This window comes from Phlebotomus papatasi, chromosome 1 (genome assembly GCF_024763615.1).
Source record: "Phlebotomus papatasi isolate M1 chromosome 1, Ppap_2.1, whole genome shotgun sequence".
In the NCBI taxonomy this organism is placed as follows: domain Eukaryota; kingdom Metazoa; phylum Arthropoda; class Insecta; order Diptera; family Psychodidae; genus Phlebotomus; species Phlebotomus papatasi.
Window position 1 is genome coordinate 68,114,161 of NC_077222.1, and position 22,419 is coordinate 68,136,579.

The 22,419-nt window shown below is 36.0% G+C and overlaps 1 protein-coding gene across 1 annotated transcript; it reads left to right on the forward strand.

Annotated features, from left to right (window-relative positions):
* The first annotated feature begins 365 nt into the window (after positions 1 to 365).
* Positions 366 to 22,407, forward strand: LOC129798490 (pyruvate carboxylase, mitochondrial). Its single transcript, XM_055841654.1, has 8 exons — positions 366 to 749; positions 8,730 to 8,888; positions 8,945 to 9,834; positions 10,006 to 10,540; positions 10,603 to 10,687; positions 13,796 to 14,045; positions 17,805 to 19,318; positions 22,040 to 22,407. The coding sequence occupies exons 2-8, from the start codon at positions 8,793 to 8,795 to the stop codon at positions 22,210 to 22,212; spliced, it is 3,543 nt and encodes a 1,180-aa protein (XP_055697629.1). The 5' UTR covers positions 366 to 749; positions 8,730 to 8,792; the 3' UTR covers positions 22,213 to 22,407.
* Positions 22,408 to 22,419: the final 12 nt, after the last annotated feature.

Genomic DNA, 22,419 nt, shown 5'->3' on the forward strand with positions numbered 1-22,419 from the left:
TTTGCTTATTTTAATAAAACTTAGCAAAGGAATCAAAGAAAGGAAAAAATGATTAATAGGAATCCAATTCATTATAATTTGTAGTGAGATTAAAGAAGACACACAGATGTTCTAACAAAATGCAGTTGAGATATTTTAGATCTTGGAATAAGAATAGAATTGTTATCATGAGATCATAAATCACGCAAAATCGAGGGATTTTTGCCTTTTTATTGCATCTGAATTAAATTCAAAAGAGAGCTTTCGCTAAACCCTTTAAAGCCATTTATCGCCGTACAATTGGCATGTTTCTTGGGGAATGGGCTCCCCACCAGAATTTGTGGCGCGAATCTAGTACGAATATCTCATGGCTTACTGGCAAGAGTCGGCATAGCTCCAAGCGGCTCCACAGCTGTCCAAATTGTTCAGTGTCGAGCGGTTCTCTGGCGAGTGTGACTGTGCTGCCCAAAACTCCTCTGATTCAGTGACATTTTGAGCAACAGAAGGTTTTTTAATTGTGTGTCAAGAGCAGACAGACTTTTCGTGATTACCAACCCCATGAGCTTTTAGCGATAAGAAACTCTATTCACGCGACAAAGTCGGATAAGTGCGTGGAATTTTGAAAACGGTTCAGAGAGGCTCCAAAGTGCAGGACAAAAGCCGCTAAGTGTTTTGTAATTGAGGCAGAAATCAATATCTGTGGCCAACAGGAATTCCATAGGCAAAAGCTTCTGTGTCGGAGAAAGCTCGAAGAGGAGACTAGTTGCCGGGTGAGTCCAGAAATCCTCATTTTCTGCTCTAAATTGTCCAACAAATAGAGTTCATCGAATGTCATTGAAAATAGTCTATTACGTAATTATATTGGAATAATCATTGAGAGGTTATTGGAAATATTGGCGTCACTTTAGCATGAGATCTCATCATAAAATGCATCTCTCCAAATTCGTATTGGAGGCGCGAGATTGTGTAAGTGTTGGGGAAGGGCAAAAAAGCTCGCTCAGAACTCTGAGGTTCGAGGGTGTGAGAGCGAGAAAACTCTCCTGTACAAACTCCATTCGTCTTTCTCTGACTTCTATGATTTCCGATTTCCCCACCTTTCTCCCACAACCTTTCTCACCATGCAGTTTTATTGATCTTTCTTCAAAAGCTCCTGCACTTTTCTGCAATGCAAATGTTGCACTTTCATGCTGAGAGAGTGTTTGTGCGTCTAGTCAGTGACCTCAAGGTTGTCACCAGAAAGAAAAGTGTGTTAGCAAATTGTTTACTTAAAAGTGCAGAGAAAATTAACACAGAAAGTCGTAAAGTATGTTACCAATTGAAGGAATTTTTGCCCCAACTATTAACAAATCAATGGAATTGTTTTTGGAAATCCATAATCAACAATGACATTGACCCCAAAACGCACAACATTTATTTGGGGAACGAGCGAGTAAGAAAAATATTACCATAACTTTAAGGCATATAGTCAAGTCAAGGGGTTTATTCCTTTCTTGCTATTGCGACTCCAGGAAGATATATCAATGAAAAAGCTTAAATTAAACGAATTAAAAATACAAATAATATAATTGAAGATTGACATTAATTGAGCCATTCGGGATTTCTTTATTTTCTTGATTTTAATCATTTTAATCCTAAACGCGTGTCGCTTAACTCTTTCCGTATTGCTATAGCCATCGAGCCAATTTCACGAATGTTTGATCAATATATTAGCTTAGTAATTAATGAATAATAATAAAAATATAATATTATAATGTTAATTATAATATTAATAATAATAATTAATAATAGTAATTAATGAAGCTCCTGCAAAATAAGTCCTCGATTTGAACTTTGGACAATCCATCCATATCGATTTTTGTTAGTCAAAAAATTTCTTTTCCCGTGCTTAATATCAATATTTTGAGGACTCAGAGTCCTAAAAGATGCAAAGAATTAAATGTTTTTAATTTAGGGGAAAGTTGTCCACTTTTGATAATTGTGGCAGCTTTAAAATTAGGGTTTTTCTCTTCCAAATACTCATTGCGAAGCTAAATGACATTTATGATAAGCCTTAATTCCTTTTAAAAATAGGAAAAAGTCCATTTTTAATGGAACTCCAATTTAAAGGTGTCCAAGTGTCTACTATTCCCTAAAATATTGCCATTCATGTTTAAGGACCTCTAATTTTGAATTTTGTTTTTGAAAAATGTTGGTCCAAAATCTTCAAGAGAGTTTTAGCAATTTTTTAATGGTTTTATTTTTTAAAGATTTGCTGGATTATTAATGTGGGAATGAATTTGGAATTTGGTATGATTTCACTGGGAACGTAGTACTCGATCAGTAGAACAAATAATATTATAGAGTCCTGTTTAATAGAGGAGACGCACATTTTCACTCATGAAGTATACTTTTTTACAAATTAAAGCCGTTGTTCTATTTAAAAGGAGAGTTTCTCTCAATATCCCCCTTTCCCAACTCTTACATTAATAAAGATTATGGTTAAAATTTACTTAGAAAATTTAATGAAATATGAAAAAAGCTTTGATAGGGTAATTGACCCATTTAATCCCATATCATACACCTTTTAATGACACCCCTAATAAATTGGTATTTCTCTTTTTTGTAGAAAACGTTACTCTCACGTCATAAAAATGACTTCAATCATTTAAAACAATCAGAGATCCTCAGAACAATGTCAAACCACAGTTTTCTTGAATTGAGGGAAAGTGCCCTGTATTTGGCAGGTTCCTCATATTCGGCCAGAGGGGTTATTTGTTCAATTTACTTAGATTTGCTATAACACGGTCTAACCGGTTTAACATTATAAGGTCTACTAGGCCGGCTTCAGACCTAAGGTTTAGCGGTTTAGCCCAGTTCCCGATCATCTCGAAATTCAAAATTGTAATCAATTTTATTGCTTTTTCAAAATTTAATGGATCACATGCCTATGTTGTCCAATCTTAAGTGATAATTTTTCAAGAAATCTTGATTGACAAGAAAATACAGAAGTTAAGCCATATGGCTAAGCCTTAGGTTTGAAGCCAGGATTATCATCATCATCATCCTTTTCAACCGCTTATCTCTATTGGAGTCGTTGATTCAGGACATCTAGATTAGTAGCCCACGCCTGCCGATCCTCCGATATTATACATAACATAATGCAAATCAGTGAACATTTCGTAGAAATGTACTATAAAACCTTAAAAAATTCGTTAAATAATTCCACCGTCCGACTTGAGGGCACTCTGTCTATCAATTTTTTGCATATCAATTTTTTGCAATGCCAAAGTACCAAAATGTTAAAAATTTATTATGAGTGACATTAAATGGGGCTGAGTACAGCAAATAATGTGCTAGGTGTTTGTGTAAATATCGGGAACTATGGTCAAAATAGGTCTCATGACCTAAGACCTGGGTAAGGGGGGTTAGGGAAGGGGGGATACAAAAAAAAAATTAAATGGGGCTTAGTATTATGTGTCATCTACACTATTTTTCACTAAGTTTGAAATATCGTCATTTGCGTCTACATTTGTCATATCTCCACTATATTTTAAACACCCTTTCAATTTTTTTTTATTGTACACTTACGATAATAATAATAATTTCTAAATATATTTGAATTTTTACAGTTTCCTTTTGAAAATACAGCAAAATGAAACATTTTAATTGTAATCAAAATTAATTAAAACTCCAAAATCGAAAACAATATGATAAAACGCAAACGTCGATATTTTATCTAAGATTTGGGAAATCTAAGAATTGTCATTTTTTAATGTTGCATTAAGCAATTACGCATAAACTTGTAAACTTTATAAGTACACAAACGATTTTGAAATCTTTTTCTTGTTCTTCATTCATCTAAAAGTTTCTGAACAATATTTTATGGAAAACCAAAATTAGATTCATTTAACTCAAACAGATGCAAAATATACACATTTCTTATTAAAATTCTATAACTAATTCAATGATATAAAATTGGCAGGGTTAGGGAGATTTAAGTTCAGTTACTTTAAGAAATTTTACCAAATGATATGGATATGAAATATATAGTACAAATCTAACCCCTAACACAAGACAAATTTACACATGCAATTAAGAAATAAATAAAAATAAGATAGAGAAAAGTATAGGCTGGAAACTACTAAAACCTGTATTAAAAAATATAAAAACCATTACTCGGTGTGTGAGATGTACTTGGCCGAAACTTGTGATGCAACTGTGGAAAATTTAGATCTAAAAAGCTCACACTATTTCGTTATTTTGTCTTTATAGTGCTTCCGAGCCATTAATAGAATAAATCCGCAATGAGGCTAAATTATTACATTTTTTTTTATTGATAGCTAATCAATAGGTTATTGAGAGCTGATAAACATATCGTGCGACAAATAACATCAACACTTGGGGCTCTCGTGTTTTTTTTCTCTTCTCACTTTTCCAAAATAGTCCTAATGACTTGTTGAAATTTATTTAAAAAAAAAAGCAATAAAATTATTTATCAAATAAATGCATGAAGAGCAATAATACCATATTTTGGCTCACTGCATTATTTTTGTTTTTGGTTTTATAAGACAATTTAACAGCATTTGCTGATAGCCCCTCGATATTCCAAGTGGAATATTCTTTTGCGACTGGAAAAACTCGTTATAGGAGAGTTGACGGTAAAAAAAACTAGAGAATTTTGTCTATTTTTGTACTCGAGATAGAGAAAGGGAAATAAAACTATAAACTCGCTAGTCAAAATACAATCTTTCTCTTTGCGATAAACGTGGATCATTCACGAGATACGCGATCGTCAAGGTGAAGATTTTAAAACGGCCTAAAGTCCACGCGAGACTTTGGAAGAAGTTTGGAGTTTTGCGACTTGAAACTGTTCGATAACATCGTTCGATAAGATGGGAATTTTGGGCGGGAAGAGCAATTACCTTATCCCAACCTAACTTCAGAAGAGAAAAGCTTCTTTTTCGTTTATTGCCGGCATACTATCATTATGTAATGTTATCATCAGTTTGACCTCTGGAGACCTCACGTAGCTCCAACCATTTTTCCACTCTCCATTGTATCCACTCTAAATTATAACGAGTAAATTGGAAGAGAGTCAAAAATGACTTTGGCTAGTTTAACAATATTCCCTCATTGCGTCTCATTATAAAATTATTATTATGCAATGATGACAATGATTTAGTTATGCTTCGCGCACTTCAAACTCAAGTATTCTAAGTAACACTAAAGTTGCGTGGTGTTTCCTGCCTCAAAATTAAAGTCTTTGGAAATATTAAAAAATCATTGTTAAATTTGCAATTTCTATCACAAAAAACAAAAAAAAAGTTTCACAAAAACTCCTCCAGACACTCCGGTCATTTTTCGGCTTTTGACCACATTTTTTGTAGCCTTCGGATTTAGCAAAAAAAAAATAGCATGATAATTTGAAGAGTTTGTAGAGGAATTTGACTTCTAATTTGCGAGTAAACAAGCGATAAAAGATAAACTTTGAAAGTATGTTTTTTTGAGAGCCACAGCTGATTTATTTGAATATTTAATTAGGAGGCACATCTCATTGTTAGCCTCTTCATTGGAGCGTTCTCTTATCATTTTTTGCTCCTGAATGGGATGATTAGGAGAAATTACGATTAAATGAATTAATATTTTGAGTGTCGCATTTGGCTTAAGAAAATAAATTATGTGTTTTTGTATGATGTTTCCACGGGGAACTTGTTTTGAAAACACTTTTTAGAGATGTTTGTGTGTTCCAGTTTGTAGGGTACAATAATAATTTGTAATTTCAGCGGGAATTAATTAACTTCCAGAAAATGATTTTTTTTCTAAAATGATTTATAGAAATGTTTTCAATTACGAATTTACATTTACAAATGCATGGCAATTGGCAACGAAATCGAAGACTCAGTCCCGGCATTAAGTCCTTCGGGATTATGCACCTGACGGAATTATGCACATACAATTATGCAAGTTTGCCTACCATTTTGAGTCATTTTATGAAATCATTTTTGAAATACGCCTGAATGTATACTATTTTTCGTCAAGGGAAATTCGAAAATATTTTGCTACTTTTTCCGAATAAAACTTTAATTTCTTTTATGAAGGTAAATTTTTTAAATAGTCTAACCATTTACTGATGACCAAAAAGTACTGTTTGTTAATGCATTTCTATTAAACAGTTGAATCTTTTAGTTTGAACTACTTTTACTCCGTGCGAAATTCGTTCTACGGCCGATTTATTAAAAAAAAAGCCCCTGCGGATATGCAAATTTTCTCGATTCATAATGCCATTTCGCGAGATTTTTTTTCGGTCCCGAAAATGTGCTTAATCCCAGGATTGAGTGTAAGTTCAAATCACTTACAAATATTTACAATTTTTGTTTTTGCTAAAAATAAAGTCTGCAGCAGCATATTCTTCATGTTAATCTAAATATCTTAATGAAGGTTGAAATACACTGACCAGTAAAAACTTAAAAAAAACAGTTAGCCAAGACATATACCGGTTTATATTGTTAGCTTTTTCATAGCTACTAATTTTTTAAAAGTGTTTTTAGGGACTGAATGGAAAATTTTCATTTACAATAATGGAGTTGGTCTAGTGTAAAACGAGGTAATTTGGAACCATTTATAATTTATAAAAACCATAATTTGGGACATTTGAGACTTTCTCACTGTTTCAGATGAGCAAAGACAAAACAAAGACCCCGAAATAGAAGAAAAAGACGATTAAGAAGAACAGGAACAGCTTTTCTTCCTTTTGAATCTCTAAGTGAGAAAATCTCTAATGCTCCAAATTGCAAATGGTTACAAATTACCTAATTTTACCCTATGCTTCTGTACTTTTGGTTTATATTTTTTGTATTACTACTCCAACTCTACAGAGAGAAAGAGCCAGTACGTATAATCCTTCGATTTTGAGTTGTTATATTTCGAAACCTACCCCCTAAGGTTTTCATATTTTGGTAGAATTTTAGAAATTCGAAGTTTCAAGTTTATGTAACGTTGTTTGTCCAAGCGGTTAGAGATAGACTTTGAACCTACGAGGGTCCACCTACAAGTCGACTCTGGGACTATTAACATGTCTCTCATTTCCCCTAAAACCATGTTTCTTGGGATTGCTCGAAAATTAGTCGTGCGATTGTTTTTCATTTTTAAAGATTACCTAGGCAGACACTTCGTCATATACGAAAATACTGCTGAATCACGCCTAATAACGTTTTTTGAAAATCAAAAGTTAAAAAGGCTCTAAAAATAGTATTTCTCAACTTTATGATATCAAGTTTAGACTCGTTGGAAAGGTGTTTGAATTTTCAATAAAACTGAACCGGTTCCAATCGATTTAGAACCGGGAATAAAACGATAACTATTTTTTATCCGAAAATCAATTAAATTACTCCTAAGATGTTTTAAGCGATCTGTTAAGTAATTTATGAATCAGTTTAAGCCTAAAGGACGAGAAGGTCAAAAATCGAGGGTATATGAAAAAACACGTTTTTTGACTTTTTACAGCTAAACATAACTTTAAATGACTATAGGAAAAATTCTGTTTTTGGGTCACCGGTGACTCAATTGTTCTTAAAGGGTTAAATCAGTTGAGAACCGGTAAACAGTAAATGATGCAAAAATATTTTCGAAGTATAGCATTTAAGGGGTTGCATGGGCCTCTCAGGTCAAAAAAATCATTTTTTAAAATTTTTTTATAATATTTTATAACATTTGAAAAATATTTTCTGAAAATTGCAAGTCAATCGGAGCAAAACTTTCGGAAGTAGAGCAGTTTTAAAAACTTTAAAGGCGTTTTTCTCAAAACACCGTTTTACAATGCGGTAGTCAAGATTACTCAGAGTATACTCAACCGATCTTTCTGAAATTTTGCATACTTGTTCTGAGAAGTATTATCTATTGTTTGAACGAAGGATTTGCACTTCCTTTGATCAAAACCATTTTTACAATACAAAATGTATTGAAAAATAGTGTAAGATTGATACTTTTTTACAAAAACTTTTGCTAAAAATCCAAATTTTGTTTTTTTTCTTTTTTTTCAAAAATCCTTCGTTCATCCAGGGGTCCAACTAATCCTCTAACAGAGTATATATGTTTTTTTTTTTTTTGATTTCTGATGAACCTACTGGGAGAAATCCTGCCTACCGCAAGGTCTGTTTTTTTGAGGAATGGTTCCGAAAATGAGCTACCAAGGGTGAATTTTCAAAATTTTCACAAAAGTTAGAATTTCTAAAATATTTTCTACACAATAAATTTATAATAGAAAAAGGACTATTTTTTGACCTGAGAGACCCATGTAACCCCTTAAGTCAGGAGTTCGAGCATTTCGTATAGCATGGGTTACTTTGTCGCTCCTTTTTTAATATTGCTTTAATATTAACATTTTTAAAATTGGTATAAGTTTAATAATTTCTTGTATATATTGTTTTTAATTGCATGAGCAGCAAAGGTATTAACGGTATTAACAAAATGACGTTACCAGATCATTTTGAATTTATTTGTCTTTTAAATTAGTTATTCTAAGCTTTTAGCTCGGATTTCTTACAAACTCGACCTTGCCCATACTTTTTGGTAAATATATTGTATACATTTACAAAATAAACAACAACTTATTTCACAAATTAATCCACTATAATGAACCATTGTAAATACTATAAAGAACAAGAAAGGTCAATAAATTGCAATAGCAGAAAATTGGAAAATTTATGACATGGAACAGTGGAGTTTGTAATGTGCGACATTCACATAAAATTGTTTATTCTTTTCTCTGCTAGGGTACTTGGGGCAGCAGGAAAAGGTCTATAATTCGTTAACAAGGGAATTTTTGGGCTGCCGAGATGTCTATGTGTGGAGTTCAGAGAGCACTCGAGCGGATGCGTCGAGCTTCAAAAGTTAAGATCTGGTCAATTGCCAAGAATGAATATTCTACAAAGGTCAGTTAATTTTCAAATGTTGAATGGAATGGGGATGATTATGTGAGATTTTGCAGGTGGAGTACCGACCTATCCGATCGGTTCTTGTGGCCAATCGTGGGGAGATCGCAATCAGAGTGTTCAGAGCTTGCACAGAGTTGGGAATTAAGAGTGTGGCTATTTATTCTGAGCAAGATAAAATGCACATGCACAGACAGAAGGCGGATGAATCATATTTGGTGGGGAAGAATCTTCCACCAGTCGAGGCATACCTCAACATTCCTGAAATTATCAGAGTGTGCAAGGAGAACGATGTGGATGCAGTGCATCCGGGCTATGGATTTCTTTCAGAACGCAGTGACTTTGCTCAGGCTGTGATTGATGCGGGACTGAGGTTCATTGGTCCATCCCCAAAAGTTGTACAACAAATGGGAGACAAAGTGGCTGCACGGAAGGCTGCAATTGATGCTGGGGTACCAATTGTTCCGGGGACAGATGGTCCAGTGACGACAAAAGAGGAAGCTTTGGATTTTTGTAGGAGATATGGCCTTCCGGTGATCTTTAAGGCTGCCTACGGAGGCGGAGGCCGAGGAATGAGGGTGGTCAAGAAGATGGATGAAGTTGAGGAGATGTTCATGCGTGCGAGTTCAGAAGCCAAAGCTGCCTTTGGAAATGGGGCTATGTTTATTGAGAAATTCATTGAGAGACCTCGTCATATTGAGGTTCAGTTGCTTGGAGATAAAGCAGGGAATGTGGTGCATCTCTACGAGAGAGACTGCTCGGTTCAGAGGAGGCATCAGAAAGTGGTTGAAATAGCCCCAGCCCCAAGGCTATCCACAGAAGTCAGAGACAGGATGACTGAACATGCTGTGCGCCTGGCTAAACATGTGGGCTATGAAAATGCAGGAACAGTTGAGTACTTAGCTGATGATAAGGGCAATTTCTACTTTATCGAAGTCAATGCTCGGTAAGTACAATTTTTATCCTTCGATCCCTCCAGAAAAATTATTTTTAGCGAAAAATAAATACTAAAATCAAAATTAAATCCTTCTAGGATATCATGTTTCTTATCTAATTTATGGAGAAAATAATTATAAGCTCAGTACCTACTGGGAACAACCTTTTCTTAATTTTTCAGACTCCAAGTTGAGCATACAGTGACTGAGGAAATTACAGGAATCGATTTGGTGCAATCTCAAATTCGTGTGGCTGAGGGAATGACCCTGCCAGAACTGGGATACACTCAGGAAAAGATTAAGCCTCAGGGCTATGCCATTCAGTGCCGAGTAACTACCGAAGATCCAGCCAATGACTTCCAGCCCAGTACGGGACGTTTGGAAGTTTTCCGTTCTGGAGAAGGCATGGGAATCCGTCTTGACAGTGCCTCTGCCTATGCTGGAGGCATTATTTCCCCCTACTACGACTCCCTCCTGGTCAAAGTTATTTCTCACGCTTCTGACCTCCAAGGATCAGCCGCAAAAATGAATCGAGCTCTGAGAGAGTTCAGGATTCGTGGTGTTAAGACCAACATCCCCTTCCTGTTGAACGTTCTGGAGAACCAGAAGTTCCTCAATGGTGTGCTGGACACATATTTCATTGATGAACATCCGCAACTCTTTAAATTTCAGCCGTCGCAAAATCGTGCCCAGAAACTTCTTAATTACCTCGGAACTGTAAGTTCAAGGGCTAGATTTGATTTTTGAGAGAGTTTTACTGATTTCGAGTCTAATTACAGGTACTGGTTAATGGACCACAAACACCACTAGCTACTAAACTAAAGCCCGCAGATGTTCATCCGCATGTTCCTGATGTTGATTTGGGTAAGTCTTGTTTCTCTGGAAACTTTCCCAAGATTTTTTTGTCGAGTGTTTTGTGTAACAGAAACTCACTCTATCGCTATCGTTCTTCCTTCTATCGTGCTTTCTGGTCAATCTAGGTTCTATGATATGCTAAAACTGCACAATGTGTTTTGTGTAAAAATCAAGGGGGATTTATCTGAGAAATTTAGGTAAAGAAACTTAAAAAAAAAACAATGATTAGTTTGATTTCCTTCATGGTGAGATTCTTAATGTTATCCTATTCTAAGTGCGTCAACTTTATGGTTGATGCTGAAGATCGCGGATCTGTTAGACGTCTTCAAATAGAGTTTTATAGAAATTCAATTTTGAAATAACGCTGAACCAGGTGCTGCCCATCAAGCCTATAATAAAAAGTGAAGCTATTTTTCACTTTTCCTTGTAAAAATTTTGCAGATATTTTGCTCCGACTTAAATCCATGTGGGATGTTTTTGCTCTGGTGATCGTCTCGTCACACGAAGTAATATAATAATAATAAATTTATTCTAGCTCTACATTTCCCCCCTTACCATGCGTCTGCCGCCGTCTTCGCGTTGTTGACCAGCCTCCGAAGCCAAACAGCAGAAATGCTTCTTCATTGGCTGTGCAATCTTGGAAAAAATTACTTTTACAAAGTTGACATGGCAAGTTTTACAATTTTATGGCAGAAACCTAACGCAAAGGCACAGGGATGTAGAGTGCGATTTTTTATAGAGTAGCGCATAGCCGAAAGGCTGTTCGCGCTCTCTAAGTGGAGATGACATTTTAAAGGGGGCTTAAATATCTTAAAAGGGTGAATTTTTTTCGTAATATAAGATCGGGTACTGTGTAGAGGGATAAATATATTAGACTTCTGTTTAAATACGTTTTCCTTCAGAGCACTGTGAGTTGAATCCGAGATAAATTTTTGAGTTGATTTGAAATAGCTCTATATAAAGAAGTCAACTTGGCAAGGGCTTATGCACATAAGAAATTCTAAAAAGATGTAAGGTCTTGCTAAGCTTTTAATGTCCCAGTTAAGCACTGAATAGGTCGAGTATTAGCGTACTCACTCTATGCTGCAGGTCTCCCGAGTTTGAATCCTTTAGGTCACAATAATTTTTTCTGCTATTGAAGGATTCAATATGCATTAAAATGAGCTTTACTTCACTTCACTCTACGGAGCATGGGACTGACAACCCATCCTAATATCATATAAAATTAAGGGATGTCCCGAATACTCACTTCTGAGAGGCTAGTTCCTCTTATTGTAGAGCTTAAAATCAATCTCAAAATTTATTACAGACCATCTAAACAGATTGCTCACGAAGATGCTTTGTTCAGACTAACCTGAAAGATTTTCACGATATTGAGTACTCTTTCATTATTTCAATACGACAATTTCCATTTCATCGTTTTATTCTACTTCACCAATACAAAATGGAGCCCTGTAAAGTGGTTGGCCTTTGATCTTCATAAATCAAAATAGCGAATTTTCCGGTCATAGGCATGTTTAGACGAAATGTTCGCCTAGACTACCTCTAAAACATATCCGAATCATTGAAAAAGCTTGAGTAAATTTTGAGAAAAACCAAAAAACATGGTTTATAGGTGATACAGGGGGTGGGGGAAAGAAACAAAAACGTCTCGAGATATTATTTTTTAGGGGGTCCGTGGTACAATTGGTAAGAGCGTTCGGCTCTGGACGGTGTGACCCCCTGCTCGACTGTCACAGTTGAGAGTTCGAGTCCTGCCCGGTGCGAATGACTGAAGCGTCTGAATGGACATATTTCTCATACACAATGTAATCTGAATAAAAATTTGTAAAAAGAAAAATGTACAAAATGGCAAATAGCTCGGTACATCAAAATAAATAAATAAAAATAATACTATTTTTTTATTGGCGGTCATCGAAGACCGGAAGTTGATATCTTTTACCGTTAACCTTCACGACGGTCACAAGTTGAAAGAAAAGACGATTATATAACTGCTCTCTCTTTAAGTTGTAGCAGTAAAAACAGCTTGCATCAAGGTAAAATTCGTTAAACTGTGGAAAGATCTAGGATCCAGTGTTCAAATAGTGAACTCTTAGTCTGATTTGTACCATAAATCATAATCAAAAAAATAATTTTTTTGGGTGATTCGTACTGTAACAATAAAAGTGGTAAGATGAACTTGCAATTTAAACCTTTGCAGAACACCACAAAGCGCTATTTTTTACCGTTCTATCCTGAAATGATCGTACATAAGGTATTTATTATTGTTTATTATTTCTCTTTCTATTATTTAAATTTATTTATTTCTATTATCTAAATGAGAATGACAATAATATGGAAACATAGAGTTGTTTGGGACATGCATGAAATGTTTCAAACCTTCCCGTTTTTCACTATGCGGTATATAGTACTACTTTAAAATGTAATTGTGAAACTTAGTATTAATTTTTTGTAGCTATTGAGAACATAGAAAAAAATATTTTAAAATATCTGATTTTTATTAACAAGTTTTATAAGATAAATCCCCCTTATTTCAAATAAATTTTGTTATCCAAATATTCTAATGTCTTCGGAGAATCATAAAAAAGTTATTCTCAAAGATACATAGTTGATCACGAATGTGTGTCAATGAGAATGGGATCATTACATTCTGGCTCTTTCTTTCTGCGCAGAGAGATTATTCTGTGCAATTATTTAAAAAGCAATTTACGATGCAAAATGCTGAAAATAACATGAAAATATGTATTTTCTTCTGCAAATGACACACGCAAATATATAATATGGTGATGGAATTTGTATAGAGAGAGGTAAATTGCAATGTAGATCACCGACTTATTTTGTGGTTTTCTTTTTAATTTTTTGGTATTTATTTTTGTATGATGCACTTTTGCTTTTTATACTCTTGTGATCTATCCTAATTTTTGCTTCCTTTTTCTAGGCGCTCAAGAAAATTCCGCTCCTCTTGATCTCTATCAAGTACTTAATCCAAAGCCACGTAAAAGCTTCATTCATTCTTTCTTTAGCTTCTTTGTGTTGCTTGTGTAGCTTATAGCTTGTCTTTTATCGTTTGGTTTTTAGACTAATATTTACAATTTTCTTTTATGACTGCGGGTGCAGCTGTTAAGCCAAAGCCCGGTCTCAGGGATGTGCTCAAGAGTAAGGGCCCAGAGGGATTTGCTAAGGAAGTACGTGCGAGGAAGGAATTGCTACTTATGGATACGACTTTCCGAGATGCTCATCAATCTCTGCTGGCCACGAGAGTCAGAACACACGATTTGCTCAAAATTTCACCATTTGTCGCCCATAGATTCCATAATCTCTATGCCCTGGAGAACTGGGGAGGAGCTACATTTGATGTGGCTCTTAGGTAAGCTAAGATTTACTTTTTACTGGTGAAATCCATTTTCATTAAATATGATTATTCAAAACACAGGCAAAAGCATTCGTGAATTGCTTTTACCTGTTTCAGAACATTACAGCTTTGAGTAGCCACCGCTAGCGGCGCTGTTGTAAAAAAAAACGGTTTTTACGTATCGTGAATATTGTGGAAATTTGGCCGCACCTTTTGATGACATTTTTATATCTAGCAGTTGACTTTAATATCTTTCTGTTGATATATTAAAATAAACTTCCCTTTTACTGTTCGAACTCAAAGAGAGAGCAGTTATATATAATCCACTTTTTCCAATTTGTGACACGGCTTGAGCTCAAACGGTAAGATATCGACTTCCGGTCTTCGATGACCCCCTCCCCCCCATAAGTCAACATTATCAAGGACAATCTCTTTTTCTTTTTACCCCAACTCTTCCAAAATCATGTTTTTTGGTTTATTTCGAAAACGGCTGCTACGATCTCTTTATTTTCGAGTATGTTTCAGAGGTAGTCAATGCGAACATTTCGTCCTTACTGTGTTATCACACTTGCACATTAAAATTTTAATATGATTCACATTAATTGTCGCTGGTGAGAGTCCAAATGTGTAATTTGTGTGTTTGAATCATTTTATATTCAAAATTTGATCTATTTGTTGATAAAAAGGTAGATTTGGCCCGCAAAACTTGATATAAATTGATTTATAGCATTAATGCGAAAAATTAATGCGATTTTCTCTTTAATTTTTTAATGTGAAAAATATTTATGCTTTAGGTAAATTTAAACTTATTTTTGCAGGCCAAGTCCACTTCTTTATCAATAAATAGAAAAACCCCAAATATTAAGTGACTCAAAGACACAAATAACATATTTGGACGCTCACAATCGACAATTAATGTGAATCTCATTAAAATTTTAATGTGTAAGTGTGATAACGCCGTTAGACACCTATGTTCGAAAACCATTTCGATATCAAATTTTCGAGGATCAAAGTTTAACCACTTTGGAGGGTCTATTTTTCATCCCATTTGCCCAAGTTTGGATTTTTTGGAAAGATCTTAAAATTTCCAACCCTGATGCATCGGACTTGATCGGTCATGAATCGGTATGGTACCCGCAATTGACTTACCTTTCCCGGATTTACTTTTTTATTTGTTCGAAATCTTGCTACTCATGCTGAAATATTCTAAAACTTACTTTTCTTAAACAATTTCTTATTTCGGAATGACTTTTTAAATTTCTCAATCTGTGGTAAAGCGGTATGTAATATACCTACAAAACATGCGAAAATTTAATAGACGGATAGCTCTTTCTCGTGAGTTCGATCACTCTGCAAAACTGGGACGCTTTGCCCTCTCTTTTGAAATATTAACTGTCAAAATTCATGATTATGCAAATATATTTCTGGGTGATCCTTGGTCGATTTCGAAAATTTTTTCGAAGCATGTATTTCCGTGTCACTTGGCTTCAACACTTGCCTTCAAATCACAGTAATTCTACGCGAAGCCTGTTAAAGCATCTTTGAGCTTTGTTCGCTTTTTTTAGGTTCTGTTATGGCCCGAAAGACTCACACTGATTCACGAGAATAGCATCTAAAATTTACCAGTCAAAGATTAGGTAAAGAAAATTTATGCAAAGGCCACTAATCGACGATCGCTTAATAATAATGCTGGCACAAGATTCCATGAAGGAACAAGGGGATTTCTAGACATGCATTATTATTTTTTTCTTGAACGGGTTGAGGTTGTCAGTCCCATACCCGTTCAATCCCATGTCTCATGCCCGTCGACGATCGCTTACTGTTAAATTTTCCGGGCTAAGTATTCTCGAGGATCAGCTTGAGTTTATTTAGGCTCTTAAGGATATTATGCAAGCAGATCCCGTCTTTTTCTGCTCCTAGAAAAATAATTGTAGCACTGTTACGTGTCTAACTATTCCTCAGTTTAACTCCGAGTATTAAATAAATGTAGCATACAGTATGAATTTCGTGTTCTCTGCTATTTTTTCAAAGAGGTCTGCAATAATAGCTGGCGACAGCCGTGTCCTGAACGCATTTTAAGGATGAATTAAATGCAATATCTTAAAAAACTACGGTTCCAATTTTAATTGATCACAATTTCAATACGTAGCCGATTTTACAATTCAAATTGATTTTGATTAATTAAAGAATTTTAGAATTCATATCAAGTCCTCAAACTCTTCTACACGGTAAAAACTTTTGGACACTGACTAAAATATTGGAACAAGTTTTTCTTGAAACAAGTTTTTTTTGGAATCAATTTGTACCTAGAGAAGATATTTGTTTGTTCCAAGAAGTTTTCTTTACAGTTTTGTTACGAAATATAGTTACAATTTTGTTGGAGTTTTCTTTTGGAACCGTTTTGATACGGTGGAATGTCTACAAATTTGAGTTGATTTCGTTTTATACAAATTTGTTTCTAAAAGTTGGAATAGAATTTGTTGCACTCGGTTGTTTTGTTCCCACTGCCAGGAACAAATTGGTACATTTGCTTTATAACAATATTATTCCTACATCTGTAACATACTTGCTCCAAAAATTTTCGGTAATATTTGGAACGAAACTGTTACTCATATGGGGAATGTTTTTGTTCCCATTGTCGGGATCAAATTCGTGTATGTGATTTCGTCTTACAGTTAAGGCCTATAATTCAGTCGAGATGGATTTCGGTGGCGAATGTTCATAAGGAACATCAAATAAAAATCAACTTAAGAGTGTTTTATACAGACGCGTGCATGACGAAATCATATGCGAGTGCTGGCAGAAGGAGAGGAAGGGAATCTCGAATTAAAAAAGTGAAACCATGTACCACGAAAATTACCATAGATTTGGCGTCCTCCTCGCTTCGGTGACGGGTGACTGAGTGTGAGAGGAGGGGGATACAATTTTATACTAGACGAGCTATTTTTTGAAACAATTTCGTTACTAATATTGGGTATCTTTTTGTTTCTCCTTGAAGATACAAATTTATTCCAAAAATGTTCGGTGTCCGTGGACGAGCTACGTTTTGGAACAAATTCGTTACTAATATTGGGTATCTTTTTGAGTCTCTTAAAATTAACAAGATTGTGCCAAAAATTATGGTGTCCGTGGACGAGCTAATTTTTGGAACAAAAATATGTGCCGAAATTTTTTACCGTATAGGGAAATTACTTTCTAACGCCACTGATATTCTGTTAGAGGGTATCTAAACCTTTCATAAAATATATATTTCTATCATTTTGAATAATTCAATTCAATTCAATTCATCACCATAATCTCGAATATGAATGGTAAAATGAATCAGATTTGATCTACAACTCGATTTAAAGGGCTATAAGATAGACCATTCAATCACATTCAGTGACTTATTTACTGAGATCAGATTAGGTGAGATTAGCTATCCGGTTTTGGACTTCAGTCTTAAAATTTTAATCTTCTTGGAAAGGTCTCAGAAGTAAAAATTACCTTTTCAAAACACTCAAGATGATCAATATCGGGCAAGAAATGAAAAATTTACAGCGGTCCTTTGAAATCTGTCTTATCACAAACTTGTCTTCACTTTCTTACTCCTTAATGGCTTAATGGATATTAATGAATAATAGAAAATGAACTAATTTTGTCCTTTTCCGATTAGCTTAACTTGGTTTTCTATCCTCAAGTTCAGTTTGAACAATTTTGAGCATTCTGTAATAAGTTTTGTTCTCGTAAGACTATCATGGCTCATCTCTTATTTTTTCTCGTACATCCTTACAGATTCTTGCATGAATGCCCTTGGGAGAGATTGGAGGAAATGCGCAAGCAGATCCCCAACATTCCTTTCCAGATGCTCCTTCGTGGAGCAAATGCCGTTGGCTACACCAATTACCCGGACAATGTCGTGTATAAATTCTGTGAACTAGCCGTACAAACTGGTATGGACATCTTCCGTGTCTTTGATTCCCTCAACTACCTCCCTAACCTTATCCTGGGCATGGAAGCTGCTGGAAAGGCTGGAGGAGTTGTTGAAGCTGCCATTTCTTACACTGGGGACGTAAGCGATCCTTCCAAGACAAAGTATGACCTCAAGTACTACGTAAATTTGGCCGATGAGTTGGTAAAGGCAGGAACTCATGTTCTGGCCATCAAGGACATGGCGGGTTTGTTGAAACCTAATGCCGCTCGGCTTCTGATTTGTGCCATTCGCGACAAGCATCCGGACATTCCCATTCACATTCATACCCATGACACTTCAGGAGCTGGAGTTGCAGCTATGTTGGCTTGTGCTGAAGCTGGAGCTGATGTTGTGGATGTTGCTGTAGATTCAATGTCCGGAATGACGTCTCAGCCGAGCATGGGAGCCGTTGTGGCTTCTTTACAGGGCACTACCACTGACACTCTTTTCAATCTTCCGGATATCTCTGAGTATTCGGCCTTCTGGGAGCAAACACGAACACTGTATGCTCCCTTCGAGTGCACCACTACCATGAAGTCCGGCAATGCTGATGTGTACATGAATGAAATACCCGGAGGACAATACACAAACCTTCAGTTCCAGGCCTATTCATTGGGTTTGGGAGATTTCTTTGAGGATGTCAAGAAGGCCTACAGAGAGGCTAATCTCCTCCTGGGAGACATTATTAAAGTCACTCCGTCTTCCAAGGTTGTTGGAGATCTGGCACAGTTTATGGTGCAGAATAAGTTAACAGCCCAGCAAATTGCCGATAAGGCTGAGGAGCTCTCCTTCCCCAAATCTGTAGTGGAATTCCTTCAGGGTGCTATTGGAACTCCCCATGGAGGCTTCCCTGAACCTCTGAGGTCGAGAGTTTTGAAGGATATGCCACGAGTGGAGGGTAGACCCGGAACATCTCTGCCTGAGCTCAATTTTGCTCAGCTCAAGAGTGAACTGAAGGAATCTCATGGTCAGGTCACAGATCGCGATGTCATGTCGGCAGCTCTTTATCCTCTAGTCACCAATGACTTCCTCACCTTCCGTGATTCCTTTGGGCCAGTGGACAAACTGGATACGCGTATCTTCCTCACTGGACCCAAAGTGGGAGAAGAGTTTGAGGTGACACTGGAGAAGGGAAAGACCGTGCACATCAAGACACTGGCCATGGCGGAGGATCTTACGCCCAATGGAGAGAGGGAGGTGTTCTTTGAGTTCAATGGGCAGCTGAGATCTGTGCTTATTCGCGATAAGGAGGCTGTGAAGGAGCTCCATATTCATCCCAAAGCAAACAAGGGCAACAAGAGTGAAGTAGGAGCTCCCATGCCAGGAACTGTTATCGGTAAGTAACTTTTTTTCACAGTGAAGGATGATAGAATGATTTCAAAATTCTTTTGGAAATGTTATCAGGGTTTTCGAAATCACAGTACATAATTAATATATTTCACTAATCCGGAATTTCGGGATCAAGATCCCGAAGTCTCGGAGGATTCCGACACCAAGAAGCACGTGTAATCTCGGAATTTTCAGGGTTCCATGATCTTCGCGACCCCGGGAATTTTGGGCTCTCGAGATTTTTAGGATCTCAGAAATCTAGGATCCCGACGGTAAAAACCACACGGAATTCCGGGATTTTCAGGAATCCTTCTTCGGGATTCCGGGATCTTCAGGGTTTCGGAATTTCAGGATTTCGGGATCCATGGATTGGCAACCTCTAAATGTTATGAATCCTTTGGAAAACTATTGTTTCCTTAGATATATGATATGCTTCCAAGAAATTGCTTCTTTGTATATAGTCAAAAATATTTTGTTTTGATCACTACATAGGCGTACCGCGGCAGGGGCGATCGCACCGGGCGCTTTAAAAATAAGGGGCGCCGGGCAACCAAAAAAATTTAAGGACCTAAAAGATTAAAGCATTATAAATGAAGACGCTTCAAAAATAAACACTTAGCAAATTTAGAGCTCCTAGGCGCCAAGAAATCAGAAAGAAAAAAACCTGACGCAAAAATTAGGGGTATTATAAAATTAGGACATTTAAATTTAGAGCGCTCAAAAAATTAGGGGCGCCAAAAAATTAGATTAGATGGTGAAAACTTAAGGCGTTAAAATATGTAGGCTGTTGGCGACTCATTTTTGAAAGATTTTCATCTTAAGCTAATTCAGAAACTCTGCTAGATGAACCATAAGTTTCTCTGAGTGAAGGATATTCTCAGGAAACACCAAAGAAACGGAAAATACCAATCCTTTGAAAGAACACAGAAAACTTTATTGCACAGTGTTATACGATGAATTTCATAGTCAATTTTGTCGGAAACCATAAGAGATAAATGCCTAGAACTTTACATCCGTTTGGAGCACCATTTATGCTTATACGGGCTTCAGACCTAAGGCTTAGTCATAAGACTTAACTTCTCTAATTTCTTATCACTCGAAAAGTTTTGGAAACAAATTAAATTGGTTGTTATTTAGGATTTTGAAACCTTCGAAAACTAGGCTTAAACCTCTAGTCTGAAAACGGTTATACGATGTGCGTAATTCCTCTTGGGAATAAGGAAAATTCTATAAACAAAAATACACTCCGGGAATAATTTCGCGAAAATCCGTGGTTGTCCCAAAGATCCGCGAAGAATTCCTCGAGTGCATAGTAGGGGAGACTGGGGCAAAAAGTCACAAATCGAAAAATTCAAAATTCTATATCTACCAAGGTAAAAAAGATAGCAGCTCAATTTTTTTCTATAGATAGCCTCCACAGACTTTCTTCAATATCGTAAAGTTTCTTAGAATTCGAACAAACGTCATTATCATGTGTCGCCGCTTTTTGTTTGCATTGGTCAAACGATTTGCAGTCTTTTGTGTGTGTTTTTTTTTCTAAAATAGCTTGAAAAGCGCTTTTCTCGTTTTCTCACTTTTCTCGCAAAGAAAACGGTGTTTTACAAAGGTGTAGTAGATGAATAAATTTTCTATGAAAATATTAGATGAGATCATATATTCTGTCACTAGAAGAGGTTGAAAGTTTGGAGTGGTATATCTCAGCTCCTGATGAACATAATTGGATGAGTGAACTATTGTTGGAAAGCTTGGTTCATTAGCTTTTAGAATCTGTTATACTTAATCTGCTATGGATAAACCATGGTCATCCAGAACCATTTATGTCGAAGAAAACATATTTTGCAACGTCTTTTTTGGCCATCTACTTCTGGAACCAGGAGTGACCCACTTTTCTCGCACATGGACTGTTCGTTAGAGGAACTCAAATGGTACAATTTGTGGAAGAAACTTTTTTTTTGGACGTCTTACTTTTTTTTATTCATCGACTTTTGCAAGAATTTTAACAGTTTACACGCATAGAAAAAATGACAGAAATCCTTCTATCTCATTTTCTGGATAAACTAATGAAGATATCGACTTGGAATGTTCTAAGTACTCCCCCATAAGTTGATCCAAGGAATCCAAATATCACATCAATTTCATCCCCACGTCTATCCTTCCCCTCCAGAAACCACTTTTAGGATTTCAGTAATTTTTTCCTTGCGTTTAACACTTCAAAATTCTTGCAAAAGTCGATGAATAAAAAAAAGTAAGATGTCCAAGAAAATAGTTTCTTCTACATATTATACCTTTTGAGTTCCTCTAACAAAAAGTCCTTGTGCGAGAATTGTGGGTTTCTCCTGGTCCCAGCAGTAGATGGCCAAAAAAGACGTTGCAAAAAGTGTCTTCTTCGACATAAATGGTTCTGGATGACCATTATTTATCCATAGCAGATTAAGTATACCAGATTCTAAAAGCTAATGAACCAAGCTTTCCAACAATAGTTCACTCATCCAATTATGTTCATCAGGAGCTGAGATATACCACTTCAAACTTTAGACCTCTTCTACTGACAGAATATATGTGCTCATCTAATATATAAATTCTCAGTTTAATTTTTTCGGGGGAATTGTTAGTCTTGACGCTCACAGAGATGCATTTTCCTGCCCTAGGAGTGTCCAGTAAAATCGTATAGCTTAGGTTCTTGGTGATTAACGAAGTTTTCTAATAATTTTTTTTCAATATTTAACAGATATTCGAGTAAAGGAGGGCGATCATGTGGAGAAGGGTCAACCTCTGGTTGTACTTTCTGCCATGAAGATGGAGATGGTGGTACAATCCCCAAAAGCGGGTACAGTGCAGAAGCTGGAGATTAGCAATGGCATGAAACTTGAGGGAGACGACTTGATCCTGGTGCTAGACTAAAGCGTCAATTTGTTTAGAAGACAAAACGTCTTGGATCTTCCGCAAGAGACTTGTTTAGCTTTTTAGGTGATGATATTTTTTTATACTTGTTAAAAATCCCCAAAATTGTTTTGTTTGTCCTTTTTGCTATTTGTAATAAAAATGAAAATTGTATATCGGAAACTGTTGATGAAAAAAAAAATGCTAAAAAGAAAACCAACTGCAGTA